Genomic DNA, 18,964 nt, shown 5'->3' on the forward strand with positions numbered 1-18,964 from the left:
TCCCCCACATAAAATATTATCCTGCTCACAATACAAACTTATTCTTACCTGATCCAGCATGTCCAACATATTTGACAAGGCATTTTCCTGTTTCTATGCTCCAAAGCAAAGCAGTGTGATCTGTAATAATTAAAGCAGTCATAAAAATGTACACTGTATTTAACTAAATTGCTTAGTTTTAATTTACATACTGTAAACCAGAGTCTTACAGGAAAACATGCCATCACTACACCAAGATTAATAGCCTATGATCTTGTAAACTAAACCGAGAATAAAAGTTGATGGAAACTGTACATGTAATTTTACATTTTTAAAACTGCCTCTTAGTTTTCTGCCCTCATGAGACAAAATACTTTGTCACTACATGGCCTAGTACAACCGGCTGATTCATGTACATTTGGGTTCTCCTAGCTTCATATCTGCTGAGTATCTGAACTGACTCGACTGAAAACCACCAATTCTGAGGAAATAAAACTTCTCTGTGCTGTTTTTATCTGAGATAGCTCATTCATACATGCAAACCATAACCAAGTGGCAAGCTGCTTTCTGAGTTACAGGAAGAATCCAATGTTGCAAGAGCAGATTTCTGCCTATGCTAAAGGTTTTTCCCTATTGCCTTTATAGTTTCCACTATTTTCTCTACAGAAGATTTTGAGGGACATGAGAGACTTCCTCTCCGTCTTCTGTGGTGAGAAGCTGCTCCAGTAGTATGAAAAATTAAACTGATCTTCGCCTACTTACGAGTTTCTAATTTCTTTGAAACATGTCCTCCTGCTATATTCCAATGGCCATTAGGTGGTAGTAAAGTATTTCAGACTCCTTTTTCAGCATTAGAGAAAGAAGTTGGTAGGATAAGCTTTCATAGACTTAAGTCTGCACAAACTTAAGTCTGTAAAAGCTTATGTTACCAACTTTTTCCTCTCCATTAATGTCAAAGATGCTACAAGATCTCATTGCTAACTATTCCAAATTAACACATCTATGTCTTTGAATACTTCCTTTTAGTAAAATGGAGAAAAGAAGATGCAGAAATACATACAGGGAAGAAAGATTTCTTAAATATAAATTCAGTACCTCCCCCATTCAAATATTTTTCAACCTGCTTCAGATTATGTGGGTGCTCTACAAGCCAATTTTTAAAAAATGTATCCTATGAAAGCAGTGGAAAGTGCATACTTTAAGACTAAATAATGCATGTAATCATAAGAATTCAGGAAGCTGCTTTATACTGAGACAGACCACAGATTACAGTACTGTCAATCCTGGCAGCAACTCTCCAGGTTTAAAGACAAGGCTCTCTCCTAGCCCTGCCTGGAAGTTCCAGGTGTTCTCCCATGCAAGTACTAACCAGGCTCAAGCCTGCTTAGCTTCTAAAAGCAGACAAGAAAGTGATTGTTAGTTGCTAAGTGGACTAACAAAGTTTAACAGACTCACTTGAGAAGGAAAACAACAAAAAAGTGCAACAATAGCTATTTAGGATTTAAGTTAGTTTTGTTATTTAATAAGAAATTCCTTCTTTTAAAAAGTAGTAAATAATTTTTCTTAAGTTGCATCTCAAACAGTTAAAAGTGAATTACTATAGTTGTCTTGACAGAGACCTAGCAAGAGGAACTATAGGTACTTTTAATAGATGAAGGGACATCGCTAGAGAAATATTTGAGCTTAACAGGGTTGTTGTGTGTTTTCCAGGCTGCATGGCCATGTTCCAGGAACATGGAACATGGCCATACAGCCCAGAAAACACACAACAACCCTGTGATTCCGGCCATGAAAGCCTTCAACAACACTTTGAGCTTAACACTCTGCCTAGCTGCCAGATCAGACACCAATTCCCTCTTATAGAAAGAAATGTATTTAAAATCAAAGAATTGTGAACTACATTTTCAAAGCTGTGGACTAAATTTTCACTAGAGACACAAATAGCACGAACTTGAAAACATCTTTCCTTTGGCAAAGAATATGGAAAGAGGGTGGACAAAAATGGGAATCCATTGACTGCTCATTGAGCATGATCCTTTCAAACAAACATCATGGGTAACTGTGAAGACATGATACAATCACATTACCAGCAGATGCAGTCCCCAGAACTATTGGCTGAGTTTTCGTAACACTGACATCCCAAATTCCATCCCGATGACCAATATACTCTTTCACCAACTGGCAGATTGCTCTGGATGTTGTTGTTTTGAAGCTGGATACAATCTAAGAAAAAAGCAAGAGTTACCTCTGAGATACTAGTAGAGATACAATTGCTTATCACTACCCACCCCCCAGCCACCGCCATCCTGCTTAAATGCACAACATAAAAACTGTTGATACATTTAACTGTAGCCATCTATGGATGCATTAGCTCTGAGATGTTTTCTCCTAAAAATAACGGGACCAAATTTGGCCTATGTGAGGTCAGGGCATTCTATTGGGTGTGCCAAAGCAGCATTTGGCCCAATGTGAGTATTTTAGGAGGTCTCAGATTCTCCCTTACCTATTTCCAATAAACAGGTGGGTATAATCTGAGGAGCGCATACTTTTTCTATCTAAAATAAATTGTATGCACCATACAAATCTATTTGTCAAATACAGCTAGCCAAAAATGGCTAAAGTGGGAAAGAAAGAAGGCATAAAAATTCCAAAGCCATGTGAAATGGCAAAATACCACAGCTAGCACAAACAGCTAGAAATAACAATCTGAAAGCAAAGGCCAGCTGCTTTTGCATGACAATGAAACATTCCTTTCAAAAAGTAATACACAATATGAAATAAAGGATAGGAAAAAAATAGGAGAAAAGACTAATGAACGCTTATATTAATTACTTTACTTGCCTGCTCTGATTAGTGCCTTTGGGAGAAAAAATGGAGAAAACCTTTCCCAAATTGCAACTGCTGCTTAAAAAAAACTAAACAAAAAAAGGGAAGTAAGCCGTTCATACTTTTCCAGAATCTCCCTGTACGCAGAGTGTTTTGACACTACTGTTGGAGATAAAAATAACTGAAATTTTAGAAAGATCTAAAGCAACAATAACTTTTAAAAATATTTATTTAATGCAGTAAATTTTACATTCTAAAATTGAGACTTTGACTAATAAAGAAGATACTGTGCAATACAAGCAATTGAAATGTTGCTTTAATATCTAAAAATTCAGTTTCTGTAAATTTAAAATTGAATGTTTGAGGCATACTGGATACCATAATGCCTTTTAAGAAAGAAGCTGGCTGCTTTAGTCACATTTTTGCAATGTATGAATGACCATGCCTCTCTAAGCCATATGATATGGTCACGATCTGTGCTGGCACCCTTTTGGTTGGAAATAGATTGATGTTATTTGATCTTAGAAAATCTTTGATGTTTGCAGATTGCCATGCATCATGAAGCTACATTTTATAAGGCAAAAAATAACAGAGGGATAGTAAAAATGGATAGCTAGAGCTCCTGCAATTGCAAAGAGACTTACACACCAAGTTTAAATAGATCAGCCATCGCCATCACTTACTCAATTGTTTCACTGCTCTATCCACATTTTAATTTGTATTTTTGGCATTTCTGGTTGGACACTTTTTGAATATATGGATTGTATTTGCTTTGTTGATGATAGTTTGCATTTTATAAATGTCACCATAAACTGGTTTTTGCCTTTCTCCCTCCACCCTTCCCTTTTGTGTAAAATAAAAAATAAAAGTTTTTAAAAAGATGTAGGGCCTATGTTTCAAAACATAGAACTAAGTGTAATGATCTTGGGAAATTTGGATCACCAGAATAAAAAACTAAGAATAAAACAAAGTTTAGATGCAAAATATTTGCCGTCTTGGGTCATGCCCCTCAAAAATGATGTCAAAAGTCTTGTGCATTTTGTGCCAGAATTTACTCTTAACATTCAACCAAGTTCTATAAAATTTGAATAACCGCTCAATGTCTTCTATGCTAATTCTGTGTTCCCTCCGCAAGCATATAAAATCAATTCAGAATAACTACGGTGATCACTTGTGCCTGTAAAGGATTGTCTTCCAGAGTCTTGGCGATGGATTCAAAAATTACTGTGAAGACCTATTCTGATGGCTCATTTAATATGAAAGCCATAGTGGAACAGTAGTTGAGTATGATTCTAAAGGCCAGCGTTTGAACTCCTTTTTGGTTACTGAAACCCACAAGGTGAGCTTGAGCAAGTCACCTTCTTTCGGCCTGAGAAAGTGGCAAAGATAGCTCCCTTCTGAACAAATCTTGGAAATAAAAGTCTTAGGGTTCCCATAAGTCAGAAATGATTTGAAGATACATAATAACAACAATGGATAATGACTGAATATCCTGAAATAACTCTTATTTATCCTGAGACTTCTGCCAACATTTTCTGCTAGGTTTGGGTGACTAAAATCAGGACTTTCAATGCCACCTTTTAAGGAATAATTATTAATCTGGCTGGGAATCTGAGTTATCGCCAACAATAAAACTTGATGGTTCAAAACCTACGTGCACTTTTTATGTTGGTGTTTCATATTGCAAGCCACAACAGGAGCATATCAACTAGGGGTTCTATAAAAATAGTAAAAGCTAAAAAAAAGCACAAATTCCTCAGCATAATGCAATGATTTGTGCTGAGCAATGACTACTAATGCATAGACAGGTGCCAGACTCATTACTGATGTGAAATGAATAAAACATAGAAGCCTGACATGCAATAAATGAAGTATGGCAGACAATATAGCTAATTTCCAATATCAGTGTTTTCAGGTGAGTTTCTAAGAGTTTTTGTTTAGCAGAAAATAAATATGAGCTATGTTTGAAAGCATATATTTTGTAGCAATATCTTCACTGAACTGGACCATTAATATTTGCAGCTCTCTTTGGAAAACAGAAATACATCCAGATTTGGTCAGAGAAGACTCACCCAAATCACTGAGAATTACATTTATCAAAACTCACTTAAATTCTGTTGATTGTAATGACCTACTCTAAATGTAATTTCATCTAAAACCAACACAGAGAGGTTAAACTAAACCAATGTTGTTGCAAATTATTCCACAACAGAAAATTCAGGCGTTGTATCAATTGCAGTATTAACTAAAAATGCTGCCATAAAAAGAATTAAAACGCTTGAAAGGAGAGTATGTCTATACTCATCTTTAATTAAGAAGGCTCATTAAAAATTCTAGACATAATCTTAGAATTAGAAGTAGTTATATGGAGTGTTTTATAATCAGAGCCTAGTTAGACCAAAATCCTTGTTGCAACATGTATTGCCTTGTAAGCAAACATAGAAAAAAATTAATTATAGCCAATTCTGTTATTACAAGCAAGGTCTGAAAGAGTATTCAATGATAAAAACCAAAAGAATAAAAGACAATGTATTCCATCAACATACAACATTAAATTTCAGGGGAGAAAAGAATTTAAGGACTAAAGGAAGCCTAACACAGTTTGGGGAGTGACAGTATTCCATTTTTTCCTCCTTGTTAATATTTACTATGATTAAATGAAACCTAGATGGAATCATAATTGAGTAGTTAATGAACAGAATTGTTTCAAAGCAAGTAGAAGCAATAATTTCTATGGATGCATTGAAAAGAAAATGTGTTAATTCTTGCAGAACTAGGTACAGATTAGTACTTCAACCACAGTGTGGAATTAATCATAAAATTTTCAAGGCAATATTAAAATTCAGTTGTCAGATTTAATAAATGTCTTCAAACAAAAAGTAGTTGTGTATGAGAAGTGGAACTGCAGAATAACAACCTGCATATCTCTCAACTGTTAATAAGAAGTGAGAAAGAGCCCTGGTAGGCTCTCGGGTTTACAACTTATCTCAAAGAGAAAAATAATTTATCATAGAATCTCTTTAGTTTCCTAAGAAATTTGCACAACATAGTTCTCTTAAGTGTTTAAATTCTAACAATCTAACAGAGTGTCTCCTGTTACAAAAGTGACAAAGACCTTATATTTAAATGTACAATTACACAGGTTTTTTAACGTATATTCCAATTTTATTGTAATTTTTTAATCTTGGAAGACTTTTAATCTGATGTAAACTGTGTTTTTGATGTATATTGTAAGTCGCCCTGAGTCCCCTGATGGGTGAGAAGGGCGGGGTAGAAATGATGTAATAAATAAATAAATAAATAAATAAATCTGCTTTCCATTTATTTTCACTAAGGAATCCCCTAGAACTACAGTACTATGCAAACCGATTGTGAATACAGTGTTCCCTCACTACTTCGTGGTTCGCTTTTCACGGACACTCTGTTTCGCGGTTTTTTAATAAACACTAAAATAATAGTATAAATTATAAAATAATATTATAAATCCCTCTTTCTACTTCCTTCCTAAGGAGAAGCCTAAGGAAGGAAGAAAAAAAGGAGAAGCCAAAAGGAAAGGAAAGAAAGCTGAAGCAGCTTTGTTTTCACCTCACAAGGCAGCGGCGGCAGCGGGAGCGCGAGGAGGGGACAGAGACTCTACTTGCCAGTGAGATTGTAAACAACACAAATACTGCGACTCTACTTCGCGAATTTTCACTTTTTGCAGGTGGTCCAGGAACATTACCCCGCAATAAGTGAGGGAACACTGTACTGAATTATTCAGGTTTTTTGTTTCTTCTGCTAGGGAAAAAGTACTTTAAAAAGTTGACTCAATCAAGAGAGGATATAAACATAAATTTGGTTTCGGGACAACTAGGCAGAGTGACCAAACTGTGTCTCCAGTAAGTATGCACAATTACTCCATACTGGTTCATTCTCAACCATTTCTCTTCTTCTCTCTGACCACTCAGCATGTTTATTAGCAGTCATTTCTTCCGATTAGATAGGGGTTTTGTATTGTTATGCATTGGTGACAGTGGAAAAGAATGTATAGATCTTTAGTACTGAAGAATTACCCCAGATCACTGTACATATGTACAGCTTCCTTTGAGGTGCAAGACAGTCAGTTGCTATAGTCTTAGCAAAGCAGTTGCTTGTCGATTAATAACAAGACTTGTAACCATGCAGATAGGCCTTTAAGAAGGAAGGACTTAATGACTGCTAATTTCACAAAGCCATTGAGACCTACATATGAAAGTGACTTTGCTGTGATATGTTAATTTTTAAGGTAAAGAGGACATCTGAAAAAATAGCTCTTGAATAGAAAGTCATTATCTTTACTAAACTTAGACCGTTAGTCTTCCTTACTTAGAATTTCCCACAATGTTGCTCATGTAAAATGCTTCAGAAGAATACAGACTGACAAGATTTACAAATGGGGACTAGTCTACTTCCTAATACATTTAAAGGGAGTCAACAATTACATTTGAGGAGATTGTAAATGAGATTAAAGTCTTATCTCATCATTGTCAATCGGGGTCTTCATCTAGCAAAATGCTATACACTTTTGTCCAGGGTAGTTTTCAGAAAAAGCAAAATACTTCTACCACAATACTGATTACATCTTTAGTGTCACCTAATAAAACTGGTCTTCCTTTCACTTGTAAAAGAATAATATACATGTGTAGCTAATATTCTTCAGTTCTTGGAATTTAATAAAGCACCACTGAGACTACTCGAAGTCCAATCTCAAGACTTATGAAATGTCTGCATGCTACTGCACCAAATTTATGGCAGCATTATGTGAGTACTGCATGGAAGTCAGAGTAATATGTGCACTTTTTAAACACGATTAGTTTCTAAACCTAATCAAAAATGCATTGCACTTAATTTAGAAACAATTTCTTGTGTAACAATTTAGCTATAACAATGAATTGGAGCAGTTAACCTTTCCCTTCTTTTGCAGAAAAACCTGAGACTTAAAATAACATTAAGGCCCTATAATAGGAAATTGGTCAGCTGATATAGTTTGTTTCAGTTGCTTGTAATAGGAAGAGAAGAATCTAATGTGGAAAATCTGGCAGTTTATTTAGATCCTGACTTGAATTAAGCAAAAGCAAAAGCAGTAAGTATCTGAAAACTGGATGACACAAGGTCCTCCAAGAGAGCACAGTTGACAGATATGATATCCGCAGCAGGAAGACTGCTTAATATAAAATTCTGCACGTTCCATCACTCACTACTGTTTAGCTGGGCATGCATACTGGCACACTGGGAAGCAAAGCAGTTACCCAGGAGTCTCCACCCCATATTTCCCAGCTTCCCACGCTGAAGTTGCGAGGTCCACCTGATTTGCCTGGGAAAGAATTTGAGCGCTATGTAGCAAGTAAGAAGAGATAAATATTCAGCACTTGCTTTTAAAGAACAGCAATTTATAACAAACACTTAACAGCAAATTTCTTTAATGACTATGTAGGAATGAACAATCTGCTGTTCACATTTAATAAATAAACGATACAAACAAAGTAGAGTGTGATATATTTCCTTCCCACAACATGAATATTCATAATAGAGACAACATAGAAAGCAAAAAGATGACAATTTTTCAAACTAAAAATGAGCACTGCAAATGGAACCCACTAAATAATCTCAAACAATTCTTCAAAATCTACATGTTGTCATTATACTTCATCTATTAATATTTTGTGACCAAATTAACAGTAGGCCATTTATAGTACACAAAATTTACACTAAAGAAAATCACATAAAAATGACCTAAAGAAGGGTATACTGTACGTATGGATGAATGTGTGTGTATATGTGTTTTGTGCCTTAAAGCTATGTGTCAATTTATGGCAACCACATGAATTCCAGTTTTCTCTTGGACAAGGAATTCTCAGAGATGGTTTTGCTAGTTCCTTCCCCTGTAATATAGCCTACAGCACCTGATATTTGTTGGTAGTTTCCTACCCTGCTTGGCTTTTAGGATCAGATGGGATCTAATCGTTTTATGGTATTTAGGCTTTTAAAACAGATAATAACACTGAAATACAGTACACTGGGGACAGATTTTGAGTACTATTTAAAACGTTTTCACAGCTGACAATGGGCTCAATGATGCCCAAATCCCACTGGGGGAGTAAGTACCATGTACTTAAAATCTTAGCAGGAGGTCTGTGTTGGGAGTCTGAGGAACAAACCTGTACAGCCTGCTCCTACCATAAATCTTGCATTTATTTGGTAGTGGATATCATATGGATAAGAGAGGCTCATTCTAGACAATCTCATTTCCAATAGCCTCTTTACATTAGACCAGAGGAAGAAACTAGCAAAATCACCTCTAAGGATTCTTTGCCTAAGAAAACCTTGTGAAATTCATAAACTGTCATAAGTCAACAGGTGACTCAAAGGCACATACGCATGCTAGGGAGTAATTCAAAATGTGTAAGCTGATATGTGTACTTCTACAAAAAAAAGAGAATATTTCAAAGAGGAAGTAACGTTGTTCTTGATTTTTCTGAAAACCTTTCAGAATGCACCTCTTTCAATAAATAATTAGAATAAACCTTTTTCTGTGGCTAATAAGCAACTTGGGTTTCACGTGATAATCAAGACTTGAAATGACAGGTATCTGAATCTAAAAATCTACGGATACTCTAGGAAGTTTAAGTACTTTTTAAAAAAAAAAACTGTGTATAGCAAACACGCTATTTTTTGCAACTGAAAATCTGATTTACTTGAAAATCTGATCCAGAAAAAATAAAAAGAAGGGTTTATGTGAAAATACTCTACAGATGACATGTGACTAGTAAATGAAACTGCTTCGCAATGGGGTAGCGAAAGAAATCATGTCCACGAACTATGATTATTAGGCAAAATGCATTTACCACTTCTTTTAACTATTTTAACTGAAATACAATTAGAATCCTATCAGTAACCATAGCAATTCTAGCTTTCTGTTCACATCTACAAAAGGAATCCTCTTACAAATCTCCTTTTGCTACTCTATTTTCTATCTGATTTTTCATAATACTGTAAATCATTCTGAGGCACCACTTCTGAAGGACTACAGAAAAAAAAATGAAACCAGTTGCTCTGGTAGAATTCATTAAGCATTCCTACATATACACAGTGCTTAACACAAAGCTGCCAACATGAGGTTGGTGGGTGGATGCTCTAGGTAAAGGAAAAGTTTATTGTTTATCATACCTTGCTAGTAGATGCCTTGTAAGTAGTCTTTAATTTCTGAGAGAGCTGACTGGTACTATGACTGGCTGTTGAGACAAATAAATTTAAAAGGAAATTTGTTTTTAAAAAGTTGCTTATCTGTTTTTCTGAAAACTGGTATTAACACTCTTCCAACAGAATACCATCTCAAGTTATAAAAGTCAACAACGAGACTCATACAGTCAAATTTCTTACCTTTTGTTTTCAGCTGTCCCTTGCTTAATTCAGCTCCATCAATGGTTTGGCCTTCAGCTGCTAAGCGCTCATTAAGTGTATCAATCTCTCTACGTACTAGCAGTGACATATAAAGTTCATGTTAATGCAAACAATAAACATTCTATCATAACTTTTAAATTAAACATCCCTATTTATGTTTTTAAAAAGCATATTAATGCAAACAACAAGCAATGAAACATCACTTTCTAATTATTATATATTCCAAATTATTACATATTCCGCCCTGAGTCCACATGGGGAGTTAAGGTGGGACATAAATAAAGTTTTTATTATTAATTCCAAAGGCGGTAACTCTGCAAGCCAATTCTTCATTTCTCATCTAAAAAGGAAGTTTATGGTTGTGTTTTACTAATATGATGATACATAAGCTCAAGCCTTCTGAAAAATGTCATACTGAACACTATCTCAACAAATGAATTTCTAAGAAGACACTACTAGTGAAAGCAACACTTGGCTAAAGTAAATTAAAATTTAGGAAGGGGAGTGGCTCTCTCTTCTAAATCAGCAAATCATTACTCAACCAGAATCTGTTCATTCCTTTACACATGGAAGGAGACAATGAACCCAACATGACATTATTGCTAAGGGTTTGTTTTGTAAAATTTAGATATTTGGTAAGAAAAATGTGGATTAAGTCACATGGGGAATGAATAAAAATATATTAGTTAGAAGAGTAATGCACACATTGTAAGCCTGATCAGGAATTATGCTCTGTTCATTCTTGGAACTTGTGAAAGAGGCAGGGCCACCGGTATATTATTCTTTGCCATTTATTTCTTCTTTATACATTATAGTCAGACCAATCCATTTGCTACTTTAAATAATAAAATATATCCCCTCATAATGCAGGAATATGCAAAACATAGCTTGCAAGCTCTATATGCACACACACACATTTTTGCAGGTATTGCTACTGCTAAATTCACTAGCATGAGTTTACAACAACCATACATTTCATTTAAAAACAAAGTGTTAGAAAAATAAACTCACATTCAAGGTTTTCAATGTAGAGATTCTCAAACTCTCTTTCTATTTGGCCAAAAAGTTCCAGAAGTGTATTCCTAACAGATGATGGGAGTTTTGAATCCTGGAGGTGATAAAATATTAAAGTTACAAGAAAATTTTAAATCATTTTATTCTTATTTGTTGATACTATATCCAAAGCTTGACATTGAAGTATTTCATAAAATACTATGAAATTATGTTTCATCATTTCAATGTAGAGATTTCAAGTTCAAACATTCAACTCCAGAATGTATTTTTCGCTTCACTTGTCTGTTTGGATTTCCAATTAAATCATATTTTTATCCATACACAACAAGCAGCTTTCTTTTTAGTGGTTTTAAAAGTATTCACAATTAGCATGGAGAATGTACCTTGAATAGGAACACAAGAGAATAAAGTAGTGAGTTGAATACTGAGGATTTTTTTTAAAAAAAATTAAAGAACACAGAAAACGTTTTGGTAATCAGTAGTGTGAGATAATAAGAAAGATTTAATATTATTTGAATATTTCAGATGCATTTCAGATGCAGGGCATGTGTGATTCATACCCCTCTGAGCTGAAAGACTTGGACTGTTTGCAATGACAACTATTTTAATGAAGCTGTGACAATGAACACTATAAACTTGCAGCTGAAAATCTTTGGTATGGCCTACAGCACAATTTACAATAAAATGTAAGTCTTGCCCAAGAAATTGCACACAACAAGATTAACTGGACATCCCTCTGAAACAGATCAAGGAAATCTTTTTAATAAAAAAATAGACAGACTGGTTGCCACTTTCAATTACTCAGAATTCAACGAGTTCTGTTAATAGAATTTATTTTTAAGATTAATACACAAACATCTTGCTCAATAGACCATAATCCCAAAAACAGTTTAAGTGTTTTTGAAATGTTTAATTGCCAATCTAACAGTCCTTCTGAAGCTTATATTTCATTTGTAGCAATGTAGTGTGCCAATGGCTTCTGGACCCTGAATGTCAGTGAAATGTCTGAGATAAAATCGGACATGCCGCTAATTTTAGCCCTTTGTGATGAGGTGGTTGGTCAAAATTCCTACAAACAATCTGTGGATTGTTGTTTCAAAGAGAAATGGCAATCATTCCAATTTACATAAACTGAAGCATCTTTACCGATTTTTGAACCTAAAAAAAAGATTGATATCAGAGCGGTGAAGAAGCTGAAGAGACAATGGCCACATTTGGATGTGTTTTGCAATAACATTTGTTTCTTTCTTCATCACACATGGTTGTTTAACCTCTGAGCAATTATCTTAACCAGCCTCAGGTCAACCATGATGCTCAAAACAGCACCCTTAAACCCAATCGTCTTGAAAGATAATGGTGATAAGGAATGAGGTCACAGTTCTTAGGAACATGCACATTTCAAAGACATTTTCCTCTAGGGTTTTAATTCTTTATGTGTGAAAATGGGTCTTCCATATTAGCTTGTTACATTCGTTTTTGCTCAGATTTGCTGTTTAGTAGATTATCACATCTACTGTCGTGAAACTGCAGATGTAAAATCTAACACTGAGGAACACACAGAGGCAGACATTTTCCAGGCATGTTTACCTGGCCTTCCAGCATTTCTCTCTGCAATCCTGATCGCTCTTGCTCAGAACTGTTCGTCCGTCGTATAGAAAGACTGTGAGATTTGCGTTTCTGCTTTGCTTGGCGAGCAGTGGCACAACTTCCACTTTCTGTGGGCATTACTTCAAAAAAATAACTTCCCAGAAGCTCCTAAGATAAACTAAATCAAGCATTAATTATTGAAGCTTTTTAGTAACAACTGTAATAGAAACATTTAGTCTTATAGAATTCTTTAGGAATTTTAAGCTACGACTTTCCTCAATTAAATCTTTCAAAAAAAAAAAGCAAAAACATCTTCAAAGAAGGTTAACTATATAATTCTACTTTTTAGAAAGAAATTGCAGATAATGAATATTAACAACCTTAGTTCTACAAATAATTACAACACACTTTCACTATTAAATGCTGTGTAAAAAGTAAACCATTAAAAGATCAATCTCTTCAAGGTCTATGTGCATTTTCAAGATGCACATCCACTGAATTGTAAACCTACAGCGAATTCCAAAATGCTTTTGTCAAACTATCAAATGCCTACTATAGTTCAATGAAACACGTGTAAACTAAAAATCGAACAATATATGGACATTGTCAAGTAAATTATATAGAATCAAATATTTTCTGAGGCTTGCTTACAGCATTTTGCATGTCTCAACATCTTGACTCTTATCAAGTCATTGTTAAATACTTGTTAAATGTAATTCCCTAAAGCATTTTTCTGTATTATCTGAGTCCAACCAGACCAACTCATTTATGAACTATTTTGCTCTCTTTTAAAAAAAACAAGTTGTGCTTTACTTACAGAAGCATTTAAGAATTGTGCCACATCCACATCTTCTAAAAATAAATATGAGCCTACTAAGTGAGTAGCATTTTTCATTTTCTGTACTCCCTTTCCCCATCAATTAGGGCTACAACATTTAATCACTTAACCAATTAGATCTGCAACTAATCAACATTTAGCCTGATTAAAAGCTGCTTGCCATTCATCCTGCTGTAAATTTTATTAATACGTCTTGTTTTTAGTACAACTACTTTAAAAACCTACGGAAGGCAGACACCATCTTACATGAAGTAGTCATCCCATCTTCCATAGGAAAAAATGTCCCTTTTAAAATGGAGTCATACTTATATACACATGATCTAAAAATAAAGAATATGTGTATACCTGTGCAATTTAAATCAAATATGCATCATAGCTAATTATTTGAAATTTCATTGTTGACAGCCCTAATTTTCACAAAAAAATTTCTATTTTCATTATAAAACAGTCAATACTGCTTTGAGATCAAAGTTTAAACAGCATAAATTCATATTGACATAAAATAATGTTAATTCTCTGAAAATATAATGGAACAGTAATGAGGATCAAGATCTAGGAGAACAAAGAAGAAAACAGAAATAGTAAGCAAAGAATTATAAGTATGGTTTAAAACAACTGTGATCTTATCCCTAATCCTAAGAGATCTGACAACAAACTAATGAAAGAGGAATGAGAATGGTCACACGTATAGCAATTAATCTGTATTTGAAAAACTCTTGGTTATGAAATGTAAAGCCAAAGATACAACATTTTCTAACTGCAGTATAGATAGGTTACTTGAAATCAAGAAATTCAGTCAATGGCTACCGTTCATTTTGGTGTGTCTATGTGAGTAAAGGATGTTTTAATGATGTAACCTTTTGTAGCCTACCAACCAACCACTGTTTTCAAATGTAAGAAAATTATTATCAACAAAGTGGAATGTGTCCCCTGGTGAAACATTACACTACATAAAGTCAACCTATTAATGTTTGTTCTGTCAGATTAAATTCACATGGTATATAGGACCTCTTTTTCAAATTCCATTGCCACTATTAAACTTCTTCCATTTAATTCTTCCCAGACTTCTTTCAAACTGATCAGAGAAATACATTTTCCTCATGATGCATTAACTGTCAATATAAAAATTCATCCTTTCCAAACTTAAATCAGTTATTTCCTATTTCACAAAGGGAATTTAATCCTATTACAGTTTCTTTCTGTTAATTCCAATGAAGAAATCAGAAGAAGACTAAGATGGGCAGCTATGAAGGAACTAGACAAGATACTCAAATTTAAAGCTATATCATTGGATACCAACAGTAGGGTGGCCCACGCCAATGCATTTCTAATTTCTATGTATGGTTGTGAAAACTGCACAGTGAAGAAAGCTGATAGGAAGAAAATCAATTCATATGAAATGTGATCCTGAAGAATTCTATGGATGCTGTGGATTGCTAAAAAATCAAATAAATGGGTCCTAAAGCAAATCAACCCTGAACTCTCTTGAGAAGCTACTATAACTAAACAGGACTATCATACGTTGGACACATCATGAGAAGACATAACTCACTTGAAAAGATAACAAGGCTTGGTGAGGTAGAAGGCAGCAGAAAAAGAGGAAGACTGCATTACAGATAGATAGATTCAATCAATGAAGACATGGCCCTGAGTCTGCAAGACCTGAGCAGGGCTGTGGATGATAAGGGGACCTGGAGGTCTCTTATTCACAGAGGACTCTTATTCAAAGTTGACTTGGTGGCAATTGACAACAAAATAAGAGAAAGCAGAAGTGATAAAAGCCAACTGTGGAGAGTAGGGAATAACTGAGTTATCATTTACTAATATTACTTACGAAGAACATAGAGAAATGAATTATATATAAATACTTAAGTACAATCTCTACCCCATGGGCATCCCAATTTTAGATGTCTCCGAAACCAGTAAGAAGAAAAGGCAAAACATAACAAGACATTGTCAAACTCCTCCAAAGCATTGTGATATGAACAATGTACATTACTGATTTATAAAATGCTAACAGCTTACTTAGTTGACATCATCATTCTGTGTTTCATTGCACTAATGTTCCAAGGAATATCTTCATGCAATAGCATGGCTGCAAAATTCATGCATTAATTACAAAAACATGTCACATGCAAGCTCTCCCCCAGATCTCGCAAGACAAACCTAACACTGAAGAGGCAGCAAGCAAGCACACAGAGAGGAGAAAGGGGAAAGGAACAGGCAAGATCAATCTTCGAGTGCCAGCTGATATGTGATGTTTCTCCTAAACCGAGTAGCTTGGTGTACAAGAAACATACACCACTGTATGCAATAACAGTGAATATTTTGGCACAGCTAAATTAGCAAGCCAATGCAGGAAAAACATCATGTGTGAAGTAGCTATAAGTGTATTTCATGTTACTTTTAAACTGCAATCGTATAACTCTTTGGAAATAAGTCACACTAAACTTAGTGTAACTTCTGGTTAGACAGGATTATACTGTAAATCTATCCACAAGCTACTTCACCAGAAATACAAACCAGCCTTTATCAGATCAGCATTATAAACATAAAAAACTATCATTATTTTAAATGCTTGTAATAAATCACTTCTCCAAGCTGGAAAAGTGATTTGTGTCATCATCAGCTGCACTTCACAACAAACATCTTACATGTGTTGTCGAAGGCTTTCATGGCCGGGATCACAGGGTTGTTGTATGTCTTTCGGGCTGTGTGGCCATGTTCCAGAAGCATTCTCTCCTGACGTTTCGCCCACATCTATGGCAGGCATCCTCAGAGGTTGTGAGGTATGGAATATGGAATACCATACCTCACAACCTCTGAGGATGCCTGCCATAGATGTGGGCGAAACGTCAGGAGAGAATGCTTCTGGAACATGGCCACACAGCCCGAAAGACATACAACAACCCAAACATCTTACATATTTGAAAATATGGAATTAATTGAACAAGTCCTTGACAATATACTACTAAGAGATAAGCAGCTGATAATGTCTAGTTACCTAAATACACCCTAAAAGATTAGGTTTTCAGAACAATGGCAATTACCTGTCCAGTATATCAGTGTCATGTTAAATATCCTATGAAAACCACATTAAATATTGATTAGTGAAACAATACAAAAACAAATTTAAAAGACTTTAAATGTTAAAGTTAATTATATTTAAAGCATGCAAAACTAATAATACATCCAAATTCTTGCCATTAAGCAAGGTAAAGGCAACATCAATAATTACTGAAAAATTAGAAAATCAGTTCAAACAATTGAGCAGTTTACCTTTAGTATGATCTGAATCTTGCTGATTCATGCTCTTGAGGCAGCATATCTACAGAGCAGAAAGGTACCCCTTACAGCACCATCATAAATCTTTTCAACTAAAAGTGCATCCCATTTATTTCAACAGGGTTTAGTCAAGCCATGGCAGCAATTTCAGTGGAATTATTATAGGCTATATTTCAATCTAACTATTAATGTGCTCGCTTTCCACCATTTTTTCCTGTGTACACTAAAAGCTTCAAGCATACAAATAAAAGTGTGATGTGGTGATTTGAGTGTTGGACTACAACCCTGGAGACGAAGTGGCAGAGTGGATTCTCCACTCTGTCATGGCAACTCACTGCACACTCTTTGATAAGTCACATTTTCTCAGCCTCAGAAAAATGCCATAAAGTGCCATAAGTCAGAAACAACTCACAGGCACAGAACAACAACAAACTAGCAATTAAATCCATTACTTTACTATCTGATATGACAAAAAGGCATTTTTTCAAATTACTTGCTTGCATAAAGAAGCTATAGATTATTCAAAGTTAAAACTGCCATTTGATTTTGCTTCCTGGGATTTCACCCTCCAAAAAAGCAGTGCTTTACTGGCAATACTAACTAGTTTGTTAAGTTGAAGATAATCCTCCTCTGACATGCATAAATATAGTATGCACAATGATCAACCAAGCCCACACCAGGAAAATGACTTAACTTCAATCATTTACATACTAGCAAATCTTTCCACACAAGGAAGGAAGAGAAAAAAATTACGCACAACAGCAAAAGTCTAGCAATGATGCGGAGTTCTCTGCAATAAATCAGCTTCTATAACATGAGTTGATATTGCACTGTGCTTGCTTGTGTGATATTCAATTATCAGGATGAGTTGTATAATAAAAGGAAAAAAATCCTTTGGGTGAATGTGATTATGAAAGGTAAGGATCTCAGTTTCAGGAAGTGTCCGAATGTGGAAAGAATTACTAAAACCATGTGCTTCCTTTTTGTTGTTGTTCATTTAAACTGGCTAAAAGATTGGAGAAATGGATGGGAGGTGGCAGAGCAAGCATAAACAATGAAGCAAAACCTTCATCCATTTATATTTCAGTGCCCAACATCCAGTTTAATTCTCAATTCAAATTCTAAATTGATCTGTAATCAAGAGACAGTTTCTGAAAACAATAGAAATAGAAGGAACATAACAGACTTAGGTAGTACGGTGGTAACTACCAAAAGAAATTATTGCCTAACCTTTATTTTTGACAGACATAAACAACAAAGAGGTGCTTTTTTCAAAGTGATTGCTATATAAGTCAGCTGCAGGGGATGCTGAGGTTGCTGTATCACCTTCAGAACTTAACTCATTTATACACTGCTTATATATTCATGTATAATTCTGGAATTTTAGTCAAAATAAGTAACCATTCCCTTCTCTGGGTAGAGTGGCAAAAGGTGAGAGCTTAGCCCATATCCAGAAGAACTTAACAGAAGCACAATCACATCTACTCTTGCCAAAGCAATATAGCTTCTGACTGTTTTGAATGCCTGAATGGGAAAATGGCAGCAGGTGCTTTTCCTCTCTTGGAATGACCTTCGATTTATCCGTGGGTCACATCAAAATCTGTAACTTTGGTCCCCAAAATTGCCTTCAACTTATATATGAAGTTTACTTTTGCATTGGTATTTACAGGTTCTCAATTACGAATGAAACAAGCAGTAAAGTATTATGACATAGAATAACACTTTCCAAAATGTATTCCTTGGAAACAGAAGGTCTCAAAAGTTTCAGAGTCTGCATAACAAGATAATCATACTGGACAGCTATTCCAAAATGATTGCTGGGTTTTCACCAGGACAAGACAAGCCACAGTATAGGCAAACTCCGAGTTACAAACATCCAACTAACAAGGGACTCACGTTTAAGAACAGAGGTGAGACAACAGGAAGTGAGGGAAATCTAGCCCTAGGAAAGAAAATTCACCCCTGAAGCAGTTATTATCATGGGATAATAACTTTCTTGCCAATCCTTGTCTCCAC

At 35.1% G+C, this 18,964-nt stretch overlaps 1 protein-coding gene across 13 annotated transcripts in view; it reads right to left on the reverse strand.

Annotated features, from left to right (window-relative positions):
- Window positions 1-18,964, reverse strand: part of wdr37 (WD repeat domain 37) — a 56,781-nt gene that overhangs the window by 22,490 nt on the left and 15,327 nt on the right. For 2 of the 13 annotated variants that reach the window (XM_008112316.3, XM_008112308.3), the window contains 7 exons: window positions 12,826-13,003; window positions 11,236-11,332; window positions 10,204-10,299; window positions 9,991-10,055; window positions 8,073-8,156; window positions 2,067-2,202; window positions 49-120 (listed from right to left, as the gene is read on the reverse strand). In XM_008112316.3, coding sequence (XP_008110523.1) covers window positions 49-120; window positions 2,067-2,202; window positions 8,073-8,156; window positions 9,991-10,055; window positions 10,204-10,299; window positions 11,236-11,332; window positions 12,826-12,963 — 688 coding nt within the window. In that variant the 5' untranslated portion in view covers window positions 12,964-13,003. Of the gene's footprint in view, window positions 1-48; window positions 121-2,066; window positions 2,203-8,072; window positions 8,157-9,990; window positions 10,056-10,203; window positions 10,300-11,235; window positions 11,333-12,825; window positions 13,004-15,215; window positions 16,295-16,713; window positions 16,746-16,942; window positions 16,992-18,964 lie in introns of those variants that run through there. The other 11 variants (XM_003221939.3, XM_008112319.3, XM_008112310.3 and 8 more) reach the window with 10 other exon arrangements.

This window comes from Anolis carolinensis, chromosome 6, assembly GCF_035594765.1.
Source record: "Anolis carolinensis isolate JA03-04 chromosome 6, rAnoCar3.1.pri, whole genome shotgun sequence".
NCBI lineage: Eukaryota > Metazoa > Chordata > Lepidosauria > Squamata > Dactyloidae > Anolis > Anolis carolinensis.